Source organism: Sus scrofa, chromosome 5 (assembly GCF_000003025.6).
Source record: "Sus scrofa isolate TJ Tabasco breed Duroc chromosome 5, Sscrofa11.1, whole genome shotgun sequence".
Lineage (NCBI taxonomy): Eukaryota > Metazoa > Chordata > Mammalia > Artiodactyla > Suidae > Sus > Sus scrofa.
The window spans coordinates 370,608-389,456 of record NC_010447.5 but is presented as its reverse complement, the minus strand read 5'-3'; the positions used below and the strand labels follow the sequence as shown (position 1 = coordinate 389,456).

Below are 18,849 nucleotides of genomic sequence, written 5' to 3'. Positions count from 1 at the left end.
CCTTCGGCCCTGAAGCAAATCACACCAAGACCCACCCCACGTTCATCACAGGGGACCCTCAAATAACCAAGTTCTGACAGGGATGCCAACTTTTGTCAAAAAAGGAAATTAAAAGACAAGCATTGTGTCACAGGGCATTTTAATACCAAAGATGTGGGAAGGCCACCATCCCAGCCTAAAAGAGAGTCTTTAAATAGAGTGCAGGAAGCTGGGGGGTGAGGACTGTCCTTCCTGTCCCTGCAGCCGCCCACTGGCGCCCTCCACCCCACCCCCACCCCGGGCCCACGCACACCACTACCCTCACACCCCGGCCTCAGACCAGGAGTTGCAGCCCCTCCAGGCCCTGCTGCCCAGGGGCTCTGGTAGGAGATGGCTCCGCCTCTTCTGCCCACCTGCCCCCCCTGCCCTCCTCACTCTCTGACCCCAGCCCCGTGGGGGGACAGAGGCTCAGCCAAGCCAGAGCCGCCCTGATCCTGGCAGGGAAGGCAGGAGTCTCTGGGGAGATGGAGTTGGCAGGACTCCACACCTAGCCCCCACCCCGGCTGCACTGTGCCCGGAAACCTTGTCTGGGCCCTCCTCGGCCCAGGCACCCAGGGAAGGCTTCAGATTCTGCCCCCCCCAGCCCCTCGCAGCACTGCCCACCCTGCCAGGTGTCCCTCTTGAAGACAACCCGCGCTGAGGTGCTGCGCAGACGCAGCCAGAGCCCTCCAGATGGCACGCAGGAGTCGGAGACCTCCTGGACGGAGGGCAGCTGAAGTCCCCCATGCAGCCCTTGGCTACTTGGGAAGGGAGGTGACCGTGCTCTGCGCTGAAGTGATGGCTGGGGCACCCCGCTCTCGGGTGGGGTCACGATGTCCCAAGCCACCCCCATGCCCGGCAGCCATGGCCCTTGGGCCACTCCCCAGACCAGACAGGCTGTCCACAGTGGTGCTTGGGGCCCCAAGGCCCTTCCGCACTCCCCGCCTCCAGCTGGTTCTCTCTCTCTGCTGCCTCTACGCTGCTGTCAGACTGCAGCCGTGCACCAGACTGTGCTCAGTTTTCTGCAGGACGGGGCCATGCCAGCTGTCTGAGGCTGTGGTCAGGGCCAGACAAGTCAATGCTGGCAGCTCTGAGACCAGCGCCTGCTGTCCCCTGGTGGCGTCACCACACGACGCCACTTGGGAGGGCCTGGACTGTGGGGCTTCAGCAGACAAGGGAAGGCCCTGCCAGGACCAGCTCAAGCAGCCGTGATGCCCATGTAGGCACCTTCAGGGCCCTGCCCCTTGACGAGGCGTCAGGGTTGGGTAAGGTGGAACTTACCCGAAGGCCTCACCCCTGCTACCCCCACTCCCCCTCCTGCTGGCTGACAGTGCTGTCACTCGGTGCTGAGCTGTGACAGTGCTGGCCATTCGGTGCTGAGCTGTGACAGTGCTGGCCACTACTGGGCCCTGTACGCCAAGGTATCACATGGTGGCATGTGTCACTTGAGAGGGCCTGTCGCTCCTTGCCAAGGAATGGGGTGTCCCCAGGCTGCTGTGGTTGTGGGGGCTCCGGCCGGAGGCACCTGGCCAGGCTGGAGGCTCAAACCCCTCCGGCTGCATGTGGGGTAGAGCCACGCAGCCGAGAAGCAGCCTGGGCAGAGGAAGGGAGCTGTGCCCAGGGGGTGTTCCAGGACTGGAAGGAAACAGTGCCCGGGACCCTCCTGGCCACCACCAGGGCCCCAGCAGCCTCCCAACCGCCCACAGGGCAGAGTTCTCAGGGCAAAGTGGCTTCCCTGCTCCCAGGCCAATGACAATGGGGAGGTGCCCCCAGGCCAGACAGACAGATGGGTGGGCTGCCTGGCAGCTACCTCCTTCTGACCTGGGCTGGGCAGCTGGGTGAGCCCAAAGGACACATCAGGTACCACATGTGGGATGGCAGGTTTCAGGCAGATGGGTGCCTGGAGGGGGCTGGTGGCCAGAGGCCCAGATCAGATTAGGGGGACCATGCTGGCCCCGCCCCCCTGGCCCAAGACCCTGCAGAAGCAAGTGGGGCCCAGGGGGAGGTGGGGCTGTGGCCAGCTCACGATGTGCCAACAGTCAGGGGCCAGCTGCGGCTCTAGATGCTGCCTTTACTGCTGGGACAGTGGTGGTGCTGGGTAGGGGCCAAGACCACGAGCAGCAGGCACCTTGCTGGGGACCTCGTGCTTGACCAGGGAGAAGGAAGCTCGGCCAGACCCAGGCTGCCAGGGGCAGCTAGGCCCCTTGACCATCGGCCCCAGGCTAGGGAGGGCACAGGATGACCTGCAGGTCCTTGGGCAGTGAGCTGATGACCGTCTCGATGTACAGCCGGGCCTGCTTCAGCGTCGCCTCCTTCACAGGGAGCTGGTGGCCCTGTGCCCGCACCTGCAGGGGCAGCGGTGGTCAGGGGCAGGGGACCTCTGCCTCTGGCTGGCCGTGCTGCACGGGGCCGGGAGGCGTCTCACCAGCCTCTCCCGAAGTTTCAGGACCAGGTCCACAACCTCCACTTCGGACTTGCCCTTCATCCAGACCTCAATGTTCTGGGGGACGAGACAGGGCCACCGTCACCAAGGCCCCTGCCCCTCCCGCCCCCTCCTCCCGCGCCCCCCCGGCCCAGCCCCTAAGAGCCGGGCCCGTAGCCCCTCTGTACTCTCCCTCAGACAGCTCCCCCTACCGCCTCACAGATGGCCTCGAGGTGCAGGGCCTCCAGCTTCTGGGCCATCTCTTTGCGTCGCTGTCGGTACCAGCCATCGAAATGAGGGGACTTGAAAAACCGCCTGTGGGGGCAGGGACGGTGGCTCTGGGGCTGAGCCCGTGTGCCGAGGGGGGCACAGCCCCCAGCAGCAGGTGCCCCAGGACCTCACCTGCTGTCCACCCACCTGTAGAGGCCCAGCCAGTCCCCCTTGAGGACGCAGGTGAGCTGGGGCCCTGCGTGCTCCAGGCTGCGCAGGAAGTCATCCTGGCGGAAGGGGCGGATCTGGGGAGGGGTCTGAGACAGCGGCCAGGTGAGCCTGGGGGCCTAAGGGGCCACCGCCTCACAGGCTCTGCACGTGGCTCAGGTCCCCACAGGGCACTTGCCAGACGTATGCCTTGACCCCGCCTGAGGACCCCCAGCCCCCAGGCTCCTGGGAGAGACCCCAGGGTGGCCCTTCGCAGCAAGGAGGCCATGGAGACCCTCTGTGCGGTCCCCACTTCTCTGCCCTGCGAGGGCTCCCTGGCCGGCGTGGGGACAGCCTGTCCCTGGGGCCCTGCCCACCCACGCCCTCCCCCCGCCCCCAGAATCAGGGCAGAGCCCCCCGCAGCCCCTCACCTTCCAGGGCGTGATGCTCTTCTGCAGGGGCATGAGGCTGGCCATGTAGTGCTCCTGGGGGGCGTGGGGGGAAGCGACAGCGTCGCGGCCGAGCCCAGGGCCCATCGGCCCCCCTGCCCTCCCGTCTGCCCGCCAGGCCTCACCAGAGGGAAGATGAAACTCTGTGTGAGCTCCAGCAGGTGCCGCCTCAGCAGCGCGGTCTGCACGTCGGACGGCCGCTTCTTCTGCAGGCCCTGGGGGCACGGGCACACCCAAAGTGGCCCAAGACGCGCCCCCTCTGAGCACGGCTTCCCCACCCCTCCAGCGCCCCAGCCTGTACCTTAAGCAGGCGTCTGAGCAGAGCCTTGTCTCGGTGGAGGTGGGCTGTGTACGCCGTGTAGAGGCCTGGGGAGGGCAGAGTGGCACGGCAGGCTCTGGGGGGTGGGGGGGCGCCCCCTTTGGCTGCGCCAGCACATCTGCCTGCCCCCCCCACCCCCCAGCGCCCCTGGGCCTGCTCGGTCCTGGGAGGAGAGGCGGGGCACAGACCTGGCTTGGTGTCCAGGGTCTTCAGCCTCGAAGGCTTTTTCAGCTTGACCTGCTTGGGAAGGTCCCCTAGGAAACACACCCCGTGGCCGGGCCTCAGGGTCTCCGTCCCGCCTCCACAGGCTCAGACCCCTCAAGGCCACACATCCCAGGGCCCCGGGAAGAGGCCACGACAGCCTCACCTGACATCCTGGGCTCCCCCACACGGAGGATGTGGGGCCAGTGCTGGAGCGTTTTGATAAAGAAAGGGTTTGTGACTCCCAGGACCACGTTTGGTCTGGAGAGAGAAAGAGAGAGGGAGGGAGGGAGAGGGAGAGAGAGGCGGGCGTGGGGGGACAGTGGCTGGGGTGGGACGGGGCTTACGGGGCCTGTGTGCGCGTCGTGAACTCCTTGAACTCGCTGTCGTGGACGGTGAAGTAGGGGCGGTAGTCGCAGCAGAACTTGAGGGGCTGCAGGCAGCTGTGGGGCAGGCACCACCGGGGCAGTGAGCACAGCAGGGCCACTCCAGGACCCCCACGCCCTCCCGCTGCTGCCCAGCTGACCTGGTCAAGGCCAGCACCATCTCTGAGGACACAGCGGGCGAGGGCGCCAGGACCACCAGGGGCTCCCCGAGAAGCACGAGCTCCCACAGCATCTGCACGTGGGCCAGCACGGGCTGGAAGCACCTGGGCCGGGCAGGGACGTCGGGGAGGCCGGGCTGGGCCGGAAGCTCCCCAGCCCTTCAGCGCCTCCCCACGAAGGCCCGACCCTGGGCGAACGCCGGGCTTCACACCTGGGAGGTCAGTGCTGAGGAGCCCGAAGGTGCGTGTCCAGAGCCGCCCCTGCGCTGACCGTCCACCAATGCCGCCTGGCCCTGGGCCCCCCGGGCCAGAATCTGGGGTCCCCCGCTGACACGCCCAGGTGGGGCACTGCACCTGCCTCCCCTCCCCGCACCTGCCAGCAGGAACCTTCCGTCCCGCCCATGGTGCTCATCTCCTCTGGGCGCGGACTTGAGCACCAGGCCCTTTGCTGCGGGACGGTCCCTCTCCGATCTGGCTGGGGGCTCACCCAGATGGCCCGATGGGCTGGAGCCTCTGGGCTCGGTTGTCGTCTAAGGCACAGGAGGTGGCCTGGGGGGCTCACCTGAACAGGTCTAGCTCGTGGACACTGCTGAGGACCACGGGGGCCGGAAGGAGGTTCTGAGAGGAGGGAAGGGGGGGTCAGGCCAAGCGCAAGGCTGGGGCCCTGCAAGCCGCAAGCAGCGTCGCACGGCCCAGGAGAGGTCTGGGGGCCCCAGGCCCTGCTCGCATGCCTCCCCACACCCCACAGCACAAGAGATGGCAGGAGGCACCCAGCCCTGCTTTGCCGGGGGCGTGGCCCACCCCAGAGCCCCAGCGGGTGGGAGGGGAGGCAGGTACGGTGCCCCCACCTCATGGCTGCGCTGCGCTGGAGGACCAGACTCAGGTTTGTCCACTCGGGATGGGATATGCACCTGGGGACGAAGGAGCCACAGCTGCCGGGGGAGCAGGTGTCTACGTGCACCTGCAGCGCCCTGCCCCGAACAGCCGGCCGGCCAGCCCTCACCTGGAGGACGACTCCCATGACAGGCAGGTTCAGGGTCTGCCCGGGCACGGGGGCCGGCCACTGGTCAATCTCATTGCACACTGTCAACACAGGTGGCCAGCGTCAGGAGCCTGCCCCGGTGGAGACTGCCTGCCGAAGTCCCTGGGACCCAGAGCCAGGATGACGAGGCAGCTGTGCCAGCGCCTGACGGCCACTCACCTGCTTCCAGGCAAGGCGTCAGCTTGTCGAAGTACTCAGGGGCGACCAGGCTCAGCAGCGCCTGGAACAGCCGGACAAAGGGCAGGCGGGACACCAGCACCAGAGACTGTGGGCCAGGGGCCAGTGAGGACCACCCCAGCCCTGAGGAGGGCCCTGCAGGGGTCCCCGAGGCCTGGCTCATCCAGAGCTGCCAGGGCAGGGCAGCTTCCCCAGCAATGGCCTAAGTTGGGACTCCAGGGCTATTAGAAAACGCCCACGGCGGCAGGGCAGGGCTGGACCCCAGGCCCTCGGGGGAAACGCTCACGGCCAAGGGCTCTAGGATGGCGCGGGGGGAGCGGCCTCGGCTTTTGGTGTCTCAGGCACCAGGTCACCACTCAAAGCAGTTCTAGTCCTGAAAGTATGGCAAGGAGCAGGAACATCCTAGGCTCAGGGACAGAGGCCGTGGGGCCAGGCTGGGAGAGGAAGGGGCTGGGCCTGGCCCCGGGCCGCCTGCTCCTGCCTGGAGGAGCCACCTACAGCTGTCTGGGTTCACTCTGGGCACCAAGCAGCTGGGGGGCGCCCTGGGTGGCCCGGTCCTCCCAAAGGCTGCCGGCCCCCACCTCCCAGCGGTGCCCTGGAGCGGCCAGACGGCTCACCTTCTGGAAGTAGCCCCTCCGGGCCGAGCTGTCCTTCACCTGTCTGAAGTACACGTAGCCAAAGTAGTGCGCATGCTCCCTCTGGAAGGAGAGCGGTGGGCCAGGCTGTGCCCACTGCCCGCAGTCCTCCTGCCCACTCGGAGCGCCCCCCACAAGGCCACGCGCTCGCCCCAGCCCTGAGCGCAGCCCAGAAAGCAGGCATGCCTTCCAGCGGCCAGGTCTGCAGACACAGGGGCCAGTGGGTCAGGGTCTGGGAACAGCTGAAGGCTTGTGCTGGCCCTGCACACCGGCCGCTGGGGCACAGGTGAAGCGCCAGATCCAGGCTGGCGTGGCCTCAGGAGAGCAGCCCCCAGTCCAGGCTGGGCTCAGGCCGGCTGGCAGCAGCGGAAGACCCTGCAGGCTGGAGCAGGCCAGTTCCCCCCGACACATACACGTGTGCACACACACAGCCAGTTCCTCCCCCTCCACACGTGTGTGCACACACACACAGCCAGTAGCTCCCCCCCACAAACGTGTGCACACACATAGCCAGTTCCTCTCCCCCCCCACACGTGTGCACACACACACAGCCAGTACCTCTCCCCCACACGCCCACACACGTGCACCCACACACGCACACACCACACAAGGCTAGCGCCTGGCAGGGGCTGAGTGCCCCAGCCTGACCCTGGCCCCGGGGAGATGGGGAGGAGCAGCGGGAGGGGCTCACCTGCAGAGACGCGGGGGCCCCGCTGTCACAGTGCCTGTCGTCCGTGTGCCAGGGGCGCCTCTGCCCTCCACACTGGCGGATGCGGAAGCTGAACTGAGTGTCCCCCAGGCAGCCTGGGGGGAGGCAGCCCCTCACTCTCCTGCCAGCACGCGGAGGGCGGCTGCCCCGCGGGAGAAAGCCCAGCCCCTGGGTCTGCATCTCCCACGCAAGGCCCCGTGTCTCATTCCTGGACCTCGGGGTTTAAACTCAGCGCACAGAGGAACACCCGCGACAGCCCCACGGCCCCTGCCCTGGGAGCTGGCCCGGGTGAGAGACCATGGGGTCTCCGCGCAGCCCCGAGCCAGGGGACCCAGGCTGCCCAGAGACCTGAGCCCCGGGGAGGCCGAGAGACCAGGATCCAGCTCCTAGGGCCCCCCTACTGGGGTGCAGGAGACCAGACACCTCTTTCCACCTGAGCCAGAGCACTCAGCTGCCACCACCACCACAGCGGGGGGGGCTCTGGGCGTCTCCCCTGAGGGTGGAGAGGGCCTGGCCACAGGGGCCCCGGGGGGCCTCCCCTCCCCACCTTCTGCCCCTGCCCCCGGCCCCAGAGACGAACTCTAGGCCATGCCAGGGAGCTGGGGTTGCCTACCTGAGTGCGAGTCGGGGAAGGACAGGTAGCAGATGCTGCTTTTCTGAAACACAGGAGACCTGGTGAGGGCCTGCTCCCAGGGCCACATCTGCTCCCGAGGGGGCTGGGACCCACCTCCTTGTCCGTGAGCCGGAAGTCGCTGGGGTACACCAGCTGCGGGGGACACAGAGAACTCGGTGAAGTGGGCTGGGCAGCCAGGAGCAGGTGTGTGCCCTCGCTGCCGCTGCGCCCCCCGAGACCCCTCAGCACCCGCCTGGTCCGGCCTCCGGCCTTCCCTGCTCCTGCCAGCACACGCCCGGGCCAGCTCCTCTCCCTTCTCACCACCCTCACTCTCAAGGCTGCTCAACCCAAGTGTGGCGGGGCCTCCCTGCCTCCAAGCCCCCCTGAGGGCCCTGCCTCCCCAGCCCCCTGAATCCCACCCCATCCAGCCAGGGGGCCTGAGGCTGTCACTATGCTCCCAGATGGGCCTGGTGGGCCTTCTCACCTCCCAGCGCGCTCACAGGCACCCCGGCCCTGGGCGCTTCAGTCCAGACCCTGCTGGTCGGGGGTCTGGGAGCTTCTGGCCTGCACCCCACTTGAAGTGAGAGACACAGGACAGTACTCTAGGCACCAGTAGTGTCCACCGAGTGACACTAACTGACAGGCTCTGTCTGGGAGACAGTCCGCACTCGAGGCTCAGCTCTCAGGCCTGGCAGCCACGCACAAGGGCAAATGGCCAGAATGGACCTCCTTGCAGGGAACTGCAAGGGCAGGGAGCCTGCGGGCCCCACTCCCTGTGGGCCCTCTCTGGAGGGCGGGTGCCCCTTGGACATCGCGGGTGCCCCTTGGGCATCGCGGCTGTCCTGGCCTGTGTGCAGATGCGGCAGGCTGGCCCTCCGCGGTGGGCCAGAGCTGAGGGCCTGCACGCACGGTCCCCTTCTCACGCCGTCTGCCAAACTCCTATGCTGATGAGGTGGGTTTTGGCTGAGATGAGGCTCCTTCTGGGCTGTGCCCTGAACCCCAAGTGAGGTGCTGTGCTCTGGGGTCCACACGGTTGGAATGATGCAGCTTCTGGCCTTGTCTGCCCTGGACTTGCTGCTGAGGTCCTATTCTGACTCCTCCACTGCCACCAAGTGTCCTGAGAACAGGGACCATGTCCCAGCCCTGGCAGGGAGTGACCCTCACCAGAACTGTACAGCCACAGCCTGTTTCACCACACTTTACTTTATTGTGCTTTGCAGATGTTGCTTTTTTTTTTTTTTTTTTTTGGTCTTTTTGCCTTTTCTAGGGCCGCTCCCATGGCATATGGAGGTTCCCAGGCTAGGGGCCAAATCGGAGCTGTAGCTGCCAGCCTACGCCAGAGCCACAGCAACTTGGGATCCGAGCTGTGTCTTCGACCTGCACCACGGCTCACGGCAACACCGGATCCTCAACCCACTGAGCAAGGCCAGGAATCGAACCCGCAACCTCATGGTTCCTAGTCGGATTCGTTAACCACTGGGCCACGACGGGGACTCCCAGATGGGGCATTTCTTACAAATTAAAAGTCTAGAGCAACCCTGCACCCATCAAGTCAACTGGTGCCACGTCTCCCACAGCATTTGCTCACTTCGACTCTGCATCCCATTCCTGCAACGTTCAAGCATCTCCACCTTTTCATTCGCATGCTCATTACGGTAACTACAATCAGGGATCTCTGACGTTACTATTGCAAAAGAGAGAAAGGCTCGCTGAAGCCTTTTTATTTTATTTTATTTTTTGTCTTTTTGCTATTTCTTGGGCCGCTCCCGCGGCATATGGAGATTCCCAGGCTAGGGGTCGAATTGGAGCTGTAGCCATCGGCCTACGCCAGAGCCACAGCAATGCGGGATCCGAGCCGCGTCTGCAACCTACACCACAGCTCATGGCAACGCCGGATCGTTAACCCACTGAGCAAGCGCAGGGACTGAACCCGCAACCTCATGGTTCCTGGTCGGATTCGTTAACCACTTCGCCACGGGAACTCCCGAAGCCTTTTTTTTTTAAGAAGAAAATTATTTTGAAATCAAGGTTCTGCATTTTATTTTTATTTGTCTTTTTAGGGCAACACCCACAGCATATGGAAGTGCCCAGGCTAGGGATTGAATTGGAGCTGCAGCTGCCCCCCTACACCACAGCCACAGCAAAGCCAGATCTGAGTCGCGTCTACGACCTACACCACAGTTCATGGCAACGCCAGACCCTTAACCCACCAAGCAAGACCAGGGATCAAAACCGCGTCCTCACAGATACTAGTTGGGTTCGTTACCGCTGAGCCACAATGGGAGCTCCTAAACTTTTTAACTTCCAGTGTAGGAAACGTTGATAGATACAACCCACATAAAAAGCCCTTTGGGGCCCTCAGTAGTTTTACGAGTAAAAGGGTCCTGAGAGTGTGCAGCATGGGAGCTGCAGCCTGGGACACATGCACATGGGGGGAAGGGCTCCTGGGCCCCCGGCCACCACAATTCACTCCACAGCCCTTGTGGGTCAGCTGGAATGCCAAGAACTGAGACGGCAGAGTGGGCCCTTTGCTCAGCCTATCTGTAGGCTCCTGGCCCCTCAATAAGCCCTCCCACCTCCTCTCACATCTGAGCCCTGCCTCACCTGCAGGCTTCGGTGGCCCCAAAGGTGTGGGACCCCCTCATAGCCTGTGTGCTGGGGGTCTCCATGTCTCTAGCACAGAGCGTGAACTGGTAGGTGGGGCCCTCTCCTCGAGGTCAGCTCTGTGTGCCCATGTCCAGTGCCAGCACTGGGGCCTGGCTGGGGGCAGCTGCTTAGTACCTGATTTATTGACTGAACGCAAGCAGAGCGCCCCGTCTTTGCTTCACTGGCTTTTGGGGGGAGGGTCACCTGAAACGACCCCTCTTCCCTCCCTCTTCCCTATCTGGCTGCCTCCTCATCCTCCAAGACTCAGCACAGCCCCATCCCTTCCTCCAGGCTGTGTCTGCCACAGAGCCCAGAAGGTGGTCCCCAGCCCCCCTCGCATCCCCGCACAAGCACAGGGCTGGGGTCTTCGTGCCGCTCAGCCAGGCCAAGCCCTGAGTACGCAGCTGCAGGCAGGTGCTCCAGGAGCACCGTGGGTTCAGCTGAGATGACCCCGGATTTTCCCCACCACCTCCAGGGGAGGGGACCTGTGTGGCTGCACAGACCTGAGACTAGGAGGGGCCCTGCAACCCCAACATCTCCTCCCTGAGCTATGCAGCCTGCGCTGGGCTCAGAAGTCCAAGTACATGGAGCCTTTAACAGCTCTTGCTTGAAGAGTTAAGTTCTAGAAAATCAGAGGGACCCAGTAGACGCTCTCATGATGTAATTAAGTCTGCACGTGGGCTCTGGGACGCTGGGCGGATCGCCCCTCTGTCTGTACTCCGGTCCCTCTGCCAAGTCGGGGGGTCAGGTGCGGTGGAACGGGGTCTCCGCGGAGAGCCGGGCACACTGTCAGCCCTTCTGCCGATGAGCCTCAAGAGCTCAGCAAGGCCTTGGACACACCCCCTTGTCGGCCCTGGTGTTGGCTTCCTGACAGTGGATCTCGGCCGACTGCAGTCACAGGATGCACCCCTCCTGGGTTCTCGGAAAGGTCCTGACATCACGGTGACGTCTACCTCCAGCCTCCCACACGGGGCGGCTCCACGGTCCAGGTCACGGCCTTTGGGGCGTGGAGGCCATCCCCACAGGCCTTCAGAAGGCCTCCTTCTGAGTCAGCCACATTCTCAGCTACACCCGGGTGGGGAGGGGTGGGGAAGAGCCTCCCCCGCCCAGCATTCCTTTATTTACATAGTTATTATTTTTATTATTTTTTCTTTTTAAGGCCAAGCCTGCGGCATATGGAAGTTCCCAGGTTTGGGTTCAAATTGGAGCTGCAGCTGCAGGCCTACACCACAGTCACAGCAATGCTGGGTCCTTAACCCACTGAGCAAGGCCAGGAATTGAACCCGTGTCCTCATGGATACTAGTCAGGTTAGTAACCTACTGATCCACCACAGTAACTCCTTTCTTTTTTTTAAACTGAAGTATGGTTGATCCACAGTGAGTCAGCTTCAGGTACACATCACGGTGATGCAGCCACAGACATACACAGATACGTGCTCTTTTTTAGGTTCTTTTCTATTACCGATTATTACAAAATATTGAGGCTCGCTCGCTGCGCTCTAGAGTAGATCCTTGTTGGTTACTGACTTTATGTGTAATAGCATGTGTATGCTAATCCCAACCTCCTAACTGATCCCTCCGATTTCCTCTTTGGTAACTGTAAGTTTGTTATCTAAGTCTGTAGATCTGTTTCTGTCTTGTAAACCAGTTCATTTGTATCATTTTATTTAAGATTCTACATATGAGCGATATCATATGGTATCTGTCTTTCTCTGACTTAGTTCACTTAGTATGATAATCTCCAAGTCTATCCACGTTGCTGCAAATGCCATTATTGCATTCTTTCTTTGGGGTGAGTAGTATTCCACAGTGTCTGTACATAGTTAGAGCCTTGCAGGCGTGGGAACCGTTCAGGCCGGGTGAGCGGGAGGCAGCCAGTGAGGAGAAAGATCACCACCGTGGCTGCAATGTGACCCGCAAGGGGTCTGGATCTGTTTCTCAGTTAACGAGGAGGTGTGCAAAGATCGTAAGCAGGAGAGCCACAAAGACCGGACTTTGGAGGACAGCAGCAAAGCTAACGGATCCGAGATCCCGTCTGCAGCCGGAGCTGTACGCCTTGTTCACAGATGAGGGGTGGAGGAGGGGAGGAGTCAAGGTCGTCCCCTGGGATTCCGGCTGGAGGAACTGAGGGGAGAAGGTATCACGGTGCGGGGAAGGGGGCGGGAGGGGAGATTCGCATTGCAGGTAAAATCAAGAGTGCCCCTCTGCTTATCCGAAGCGCAGAGCTCCCCTTTCCTCCCTCCCAACCGCAGGTCCTAGCAACTTGCCTTTCTCTCCTTTGCTCGGGGGCGCACCTTCCAGGAGGTGACAGCTACCGGGTTTCGGAGGAAGAGGCCACCTGAGAGCGGTCTGCCCGAGGGCACCTCCCCCGCAGAGGGATCCCAGGCGGCCCCCGGGCAAGGCCAGAGCCACACCCGCCCTCCCGGCCCCGCCCGCGGCCCCCGCCCCCCCTCACCTCCAGGGCCTGGCCCAGCTCCAGGTCGAAGGTGACCACGCACACGCACTCCAGCCAGGCCGAGAAGCGCGCCCAGGGGGCCCCCGGAGCCCGTGCCCCGGAGCACGGCGCGCCGAGGCGGCCGCGAGCCCGGTGGGGCTCGGCGCCGGAGCCAGCATCCATGGCTGCGGCTGCTCCGAACGGCCGCGCGTTGCCGGGGAAACGGCCGCGACGGGGGCGCCTAGCCGCGTCGGGAGAGAGCGGCGGAGCAGTCGAGCGGCGGCTGCGGACCAGAGCGGCCCGGCCGCCGCCTCGCACCCCCTGGCGGCCGGAGGAGCGCCGTGCAGCGGAGCTGCGCCGAGCCCACCAACGAGAAGGGCCCGCGGGGGCCAGAGCGGCCTCGAGGCTGGAGGAGGGAGGTGCGCGGGCGTGCGAGGCTGGCGGGTGGCGGGTCCGGCTGCGGGCGCGGCCTCCGCGGCCGCCGCGGGGACCGGCGGGTGGAGGCTGGCGGGCTCCCGCCCAGGCCGGCTTTCCTGACCGGATTTCGTCGTTACCTTGTTCCCGTTCCCACCAGGCTCACACGCTGTTTCTCGCGATTCCGAGGGTCCCTCGAGTTTTCTGCTAGGGTCGCCTCCTGGTGTGGGGTCCTGCAGAGGGCTGAGGCTTCCTGGGGCGCTGGGGCGTTGGTTTCCGCGGGCCTGGTAGGCCGTGCGTGCGGCCCCTTCCGAGCTCGTCTTGGGTCCAGTGCTCTACCCAGCATTTCTGGGCCCTTTTGTTAGGCCTTGACCGTGGTCCCAGACCTGTCAGTCCAGACACTGCATAGGTAGGACACATACTGCTTTCCTTTTCTTTTTTTAATTTTGAAAAGGGCCCCACTCCAAGACTAGTCAGGCTAGGCTAGGTTGGGGTAACAACCCCCCTAGAGGAAAACATAGGCCAAACACTCTCTGACATCAAGGACAGCAGCATCTTCTCAGATCCACCTCTTAGAATATTGACAATAAAAACAAAAATAAACAAACGGGACCTAATCAAACTGAAAAGTTTCTGCACAGCAAAGGAAACCCTAAACAAAACAAAAAGACAACCCACAGAATGGGAGAACATCTTTGCAAGTGAATCAACTGACAAGGGATTCATCTCCAAAATTCATAAACACCTTCTGCAGCTCCATACCAAAAAAACAAACAACCCCATCAAAAAATGGGCAGACGATCTAAACAGACGGTTCTCCAAAGAAGACATACGGATGGCCAGGAACCACATGAAAAGATGTTCAGCGTCACTCATTAGTAGAGAAATGCACATCAAAACCACTGTGAGGTACCCCCTTACACCAGCCAGAATGGCCATCATCCAAAGGTCTGCAAACAATAAGCGCTGGAGAGGGAGGGGAGAAAAAGGAACCCCGGACACTGTTGGTGGGATTGTAAACTGGTGCAACCACTGTGGAGAGCAGTATGGAGATTCCTCAGAAAACTAAACATAGAACGACCATTGGATCCAGCAATCCCACTCCCGGGCATCTATCCAGAGAAAACCACGACTCGCAAAGACACATGTACTCCAATGTTCATTGCAGCACTGTTTCCAATAGCCAAGACATGGAAACCACCTAAATGTCCATCGACAGAGGAGTGGATCCAGAAGAGGTGGTACATAGACACCATGGAATATGACTCAGCCATTAAAAGGAAAGAAATAATGGCATTTGTGGCAGCATGGATGGACCTAGAAACTATCATGCTAAGTGAAGTCAGTCAGACAATGAGACACCAACATCCAATGCTTTCACTGACATGTGGAATCTGAAAAAAGGACACAATGAACTTCTTTGCAGAACAGATACCGACTCACAGACTTTGAAAAACTTATGGTTTCCAGAGGAGACAGTTTGGGGGGGTAGGAGGATGTGCTGGGGTTGTGGGTTGGACATCCTATAAAATTGGATTGTGATGATCATTGTATAACTATAAATGTGATAAATTCATTGAGTAAAAAAAAAAAAGTTTTCAGCAGCTTTTCCACTGCATGGACTGGTGTGAGAGTCAGGAGGTTCTCCTTGACCAGCTGTACCGACGGCCTCCCGGGTCATGGGCAGTGGAAGAGGCATTGACGGAGGCCAACTAGTTGTGAGTAACCTTGGCCTGCAAGTGACGTACGCCAGCCTGCAGTCCATGGGACAAAACCAGTCAGAGAAGGCAGTGCGACTGAGGAGTCAGAGAAACTGGTAGATGCCACAGTGCTGGCTTTGGAGGAAGGGACTGTGAGCCAAGGAAGGCAGGCAGCGTCCAGGACCTGGGACAGGCGGGGACACAGCCTCTCCCTGGAGCCTCCAGAAGGACCTGTTGTGCAGCTCTGCTGACACATTCCTGGTAGCCCCGTAGACTCATTTCAGACTGCTGCCTTCCGGAACTGTGAGATCACAGTGCATGTTAAGCCACTAAGCTTGTGGCGATTTGTGACAGCAGCCCTAGGAAACTGACATGTATAATATGCAACCTTTTCTGTCTGGTTTCTTGCACTTAGCATAATATTTTTTTCACTTAGCATAGTATTTTTGAAGTTCATCCATGTTGTTGTAGATAGAAGTTTGTTCCTTTTTACAAATAATATTCCATTGTCTGGGTATATGACATTTTCTTTACCCATCCGCAATGGAATTTTTTAAAGAATTCCCAGCTGGGGAGTTCCCATCATGGCTCAGTGGAAATGAATCTGACTAGCATCCATGAGGACTCAGGTTCAATCCCTGGCCTTGCTCAGTGGGTTAAGGATCTGGTGTTGCCATGAGCTGTGGTGTAGGTTGCAGACTCGGCTGGGATCTGGCATTGCTCTGGCTGCAGTGTAGGCCAGCAGCTACAGCTCCGATTGGACCCCTAGCCTGGGAACCTCCATATGCTGTGGGTGTGGCTCTAAAAAGAATTCCCTGTTGTGAGTTTCCTGGTGGTATAGCAGTTAAGGGATTGGGTGTTGTCATTGCGGTGGCATGGGTTCAGTCCCTAGTCCTGGAATTTCCACATGCCAAAGGCACAGCCAAAAAAAAAAAAAAAAAGCTTAATTTTGTTTCGGTTTTTCTTGGCTGCACCTGATGCATGTGGAAGTTCCTGAGCCAGAAATCAAACCCAAGCCACTGCAGTGACAACACCAGATCCGTAAGCTGCTGCACCATAGGATAACTCTGAAAAGAGCTTAATTTTGAAAAGAAAGGAAGGAAAAGAAAGAAAGAACGAGGGAAAAAGGAAGGAAGGAAGTAAAAGAAAGCCTCAGCTGAAGTTAGAATCAGCACAGGTCTGTAGGGAGGTGCTCTCACACCCACCATCCTCAGTTACCAGAAAGAGGAAGAGAGTTGCTTCTGCTTTTTTTTTCTTTTTTTCTTTTTAGGGCCACACCCACGGCATATGGAAGTTCCCAGGCTAGGGGTTTAATCAGTGCCGTAGGTGCCAGCCTCCGCCACAGCCACAGCAACACGGGATCCGAGCCGCGTCTGCAACCTACACCACAGCTCACGGCAACGCCGGATCGTTAACCCACTGAGCAAGGGCAGGGACCGAACCCGCAACCTCATGGTTCCTAGTCGGATTCGTTAACCACTGCGCCACGACGGGAACTCCAATGCCGGGGATTCTTATGCCACTGAGCAAGATCCCAGAGGGCCAGGGATTGAACCGGCTATCTCACGGTTCCTAGTTTGATTTGTTTCCGCTGTATGCCACAACAAGGACTCCCCCCCCCTTTTTTTTTTTTTAGGGCTGCTCCTGTGGCATATGGAGTTTCCCAGGCTAGGGGTCCGATGGGAGCTGTAGCCGCTGGCCTATGCCATAGCCACAGCAACGCCAGATCCAAGCTGCATCTGTGACCTACACCACAGCTCATGGTAACACCAGATTCTTAATCCACTGATCGAGGCCAGGGATCAAACCTGTGTCCTCATGGATACTAGTCAGATTTGTTTCTGCTGAGCCATGATGACACCTCCTGCTTTTTTTTTTTTTTTTTTTTTGCCGTTTTTTTAGGGCCACACCGCGGCATATGTCATATGGAACTTCCCAGGCTAGGCGTCGAATCAGAGCTGCAGCTGCCGGCCTGCACCGGCAGAGCGACCCAAGATCTGAGCCTCATCTGCGACCACAGCACACGCCAATGTTGGATCCTCGACCCACTGAGCGAGGCCAGGGATCGACCCCCGGTCTTCACGGATCCTAGTCGGGTTCCTTTCCGCTGAGCCACAGCAGGACCTCCCTCTACTTTCCGTCCAGCAGGAAGAAGAGCACTTCCCGCAGCACAAAGACAGTCCGGCCAATCAGAGACTGTTGCAGTCCAGCAGATGGGAAGCCTTCGTTCTCCTCCAGTGAACTCTGGTCATCACAGCCCCTCCCGGCGCCCCCTTCCCTACAAACGCCAGCTCCCTTGCCTTGTCTCCTGGATCTGCCTGTGGTCCGCTGTAATTTCCACGTCCGCAGTTGTGATTGCTCTGGTTATTCCTAAATAAACTTGCATTTGCGGGTGAAATAACTCGTTATTCTGGTAGGAATGTTCACACGCCCGTTCATGGACGTTCGCACTGTTTCCAGGTTTTGCCTGTTCTGAATGATGCTGCTGTGTACATCTGTGTACAAGCCTGTGTGCGGACACGTTTTAATTTCTCTTAGGTCATTACCAAGGGGTGAAATTGTTGGGCTGTATGTTAAGTTTGTGTTTAACTTTTTAAGAAACTGTAGGAGTTCCTGCTGTGGAGCACTGGGTTAACCATCTGGATTTGCCACTGCAGTGTCATGGGTTCAATCCCCTGCCCAGCCAAGTGGGCTAAGGATCAGACATTGCCAAAGTCATGGAGTAGTTTGCAGCTGTGGCTCAGATTGGATCCCTGCCAAAAGAAGAAAAAGGAAGGAAAGAAAGAAAAGAAAGGAGTTCCTGTCGTGCCTCAGTGGTTAACGAATCCGACTAGGAACCATGAGGTTGCGGGTTCGATCCCTGGCCTTGCTCAGTGGGTTAAGGATCCAGCATTGCCATGAGCTGTGGTGTAGGTTGCAGACGTGTCTCGGATCCTGTGTTGCTGTGGCTCTGGCGTAGGCCAGCAGCTACAGGTCCGATTTGACCCCTAGCCTGGGAATCTCCACACGCCTTGGGTGTGGCTCTAAAAAGACCCCCCCCCAAAAAAAAAGAAAAAAAAAAAAAAGAAAGAAAAAAAAAGAAAAACTGTCAAACTATGTTCCAAAGTGGCTTTACCATCAGCAATGTATGAAGTTTCCAGTTTGTCCACATCCTGGTCCTCGTGTGATGTGCTCAGCCTTTTCTCTGCAGCCATCCCAGAAGCTATGCAATGATATCTCACGTGGGTTAACTTAGCTTTTCCCTAATGATTACTGAAGTCGAGCCTCTTCTCACGTGCTCATGAGTCATTTGCATTACCTTCTTTGGTAAAATGTTTATTCAATTTGTTTTTTATTTTATTTTTTTAGGGCTACACCTGTGGCATATGGAGGTTCCCAGGCTAGGGGTCCAGTTGGAGTAGTTGCTGCCAGCCTATGCAAAAGCCACAGCAATTCCAGATCCAGGCGGCATCTGCGACCTACACCACAGCTCACAGCAACACCAGATCTTTAACCTACTGAGCAAGGCCAGGGATCGAACCCGCAACCTCCTGATTCTTAGTCGGATTCGTTTCAACTGTGCTACGATGGGAACGCCTTCATATCTTTTGACTTTTGTTTTTGTTGTTGTTGCTGTTTTGCTTTTTTAGGGCCGCACCCATGGCATATGGAAGTTCCCAGGCTAGAGGTCGAATTGGAGATGCAGCTGCCGGCCTACACCACAGCCATAGCAACACCAGATCTGAGCCACATCTGCGACCTACACCACAGCTCACGGCAATGCCAGATCCTTAACCCACTGATGGAGGCCAGGGATCGAACCCACAACCTTATGGTTCCTAGTTGGATTCGTTTCTGCTGTGCCACGATGGGAACTCCCTTATCTTTTATTTTTAATTGTACTTTTTGAAGAACAAAGGTTTTTAATTTTGATGAAGCCTAAGTTGTTAATATTTGTCTTTCCCATAGTCTGCGCTTATGATGTCACATGTAATAATCTTTTCCTAACCCCAGCTCCTAACCCAAACAATCTCTCCACACAACTTTGTAAATCAACTATACCTCAGTTTAAAAAAGAAAAAGAGGAAGTTCCTGTCATAGCGTATCGGAAAGGAATCCGACTAGGAACC

At 59.3% G+C, this 18,849-nt stretch overlaps 1 protein-coding gene across 15 annotated transcripts; it reads right to left on the bottom strand.

The window, feature by feature from the left end:
* Nucleotides 123–12,901, bottom strand: DENND6B (DENN domain containing 6B). 15 transcript variants are annotated; one of them, XM_021091320.1, is made up of 20 exons: nucleotides 12,648–12,901; nucleotides 7,661–7,699; nucleotides 7,547–7,589; nucleotides 6,916–7,028; nucleotides 6,207–6,287; nucleotides 5,572–5,677; nucleotides 5,374–5,453; nucleotides 5,219–5,281; nucleotides 4,933–4,988; nucleotides 4,353–4,475; nucleotides 4,174–4,269; nucleotides 3,993–4,087; nucleotides 3,814–3,879; nucleotides 3,608–3,672; nucleotides 3,432–3,521; nucleotides 3,289–3,342; nucleotides 2,858–2,967; nucleotides 2,653–2,755; nucleotides 2,444–2,518; nucleotides 123–2,363 (listed from the first exon to the last, which is right to left on the bottom strand). In XM_021091320.1, exons 1-20 carry the CDS (start codon nucleotides 12,807–12,809, stop codon nucleotides 2,241–2,243), a joined length of 1,743 nt encoding a protein of 580 aa, XP_020946979.1. In that variant the 5' UTR covers nucleotides 12,810–12,901; the 3' UTR covers nucleotides 123–2,240. The 15 variants fall into 15 exon arrangements, 13 of the variants coding, with proteins under 13 accessions (XP_020946979.1, XP_020946977.1, XP_020946978.1 ...); XM_021091318.1 differs by having other exon boundaries at nucleotides 2,843–2,997; nucleotides 12,648–12,892; XM_021091319.1 differs by having other exon boundaries at nucleotides 2,843–2,967; nucleotides 12,648–12,892.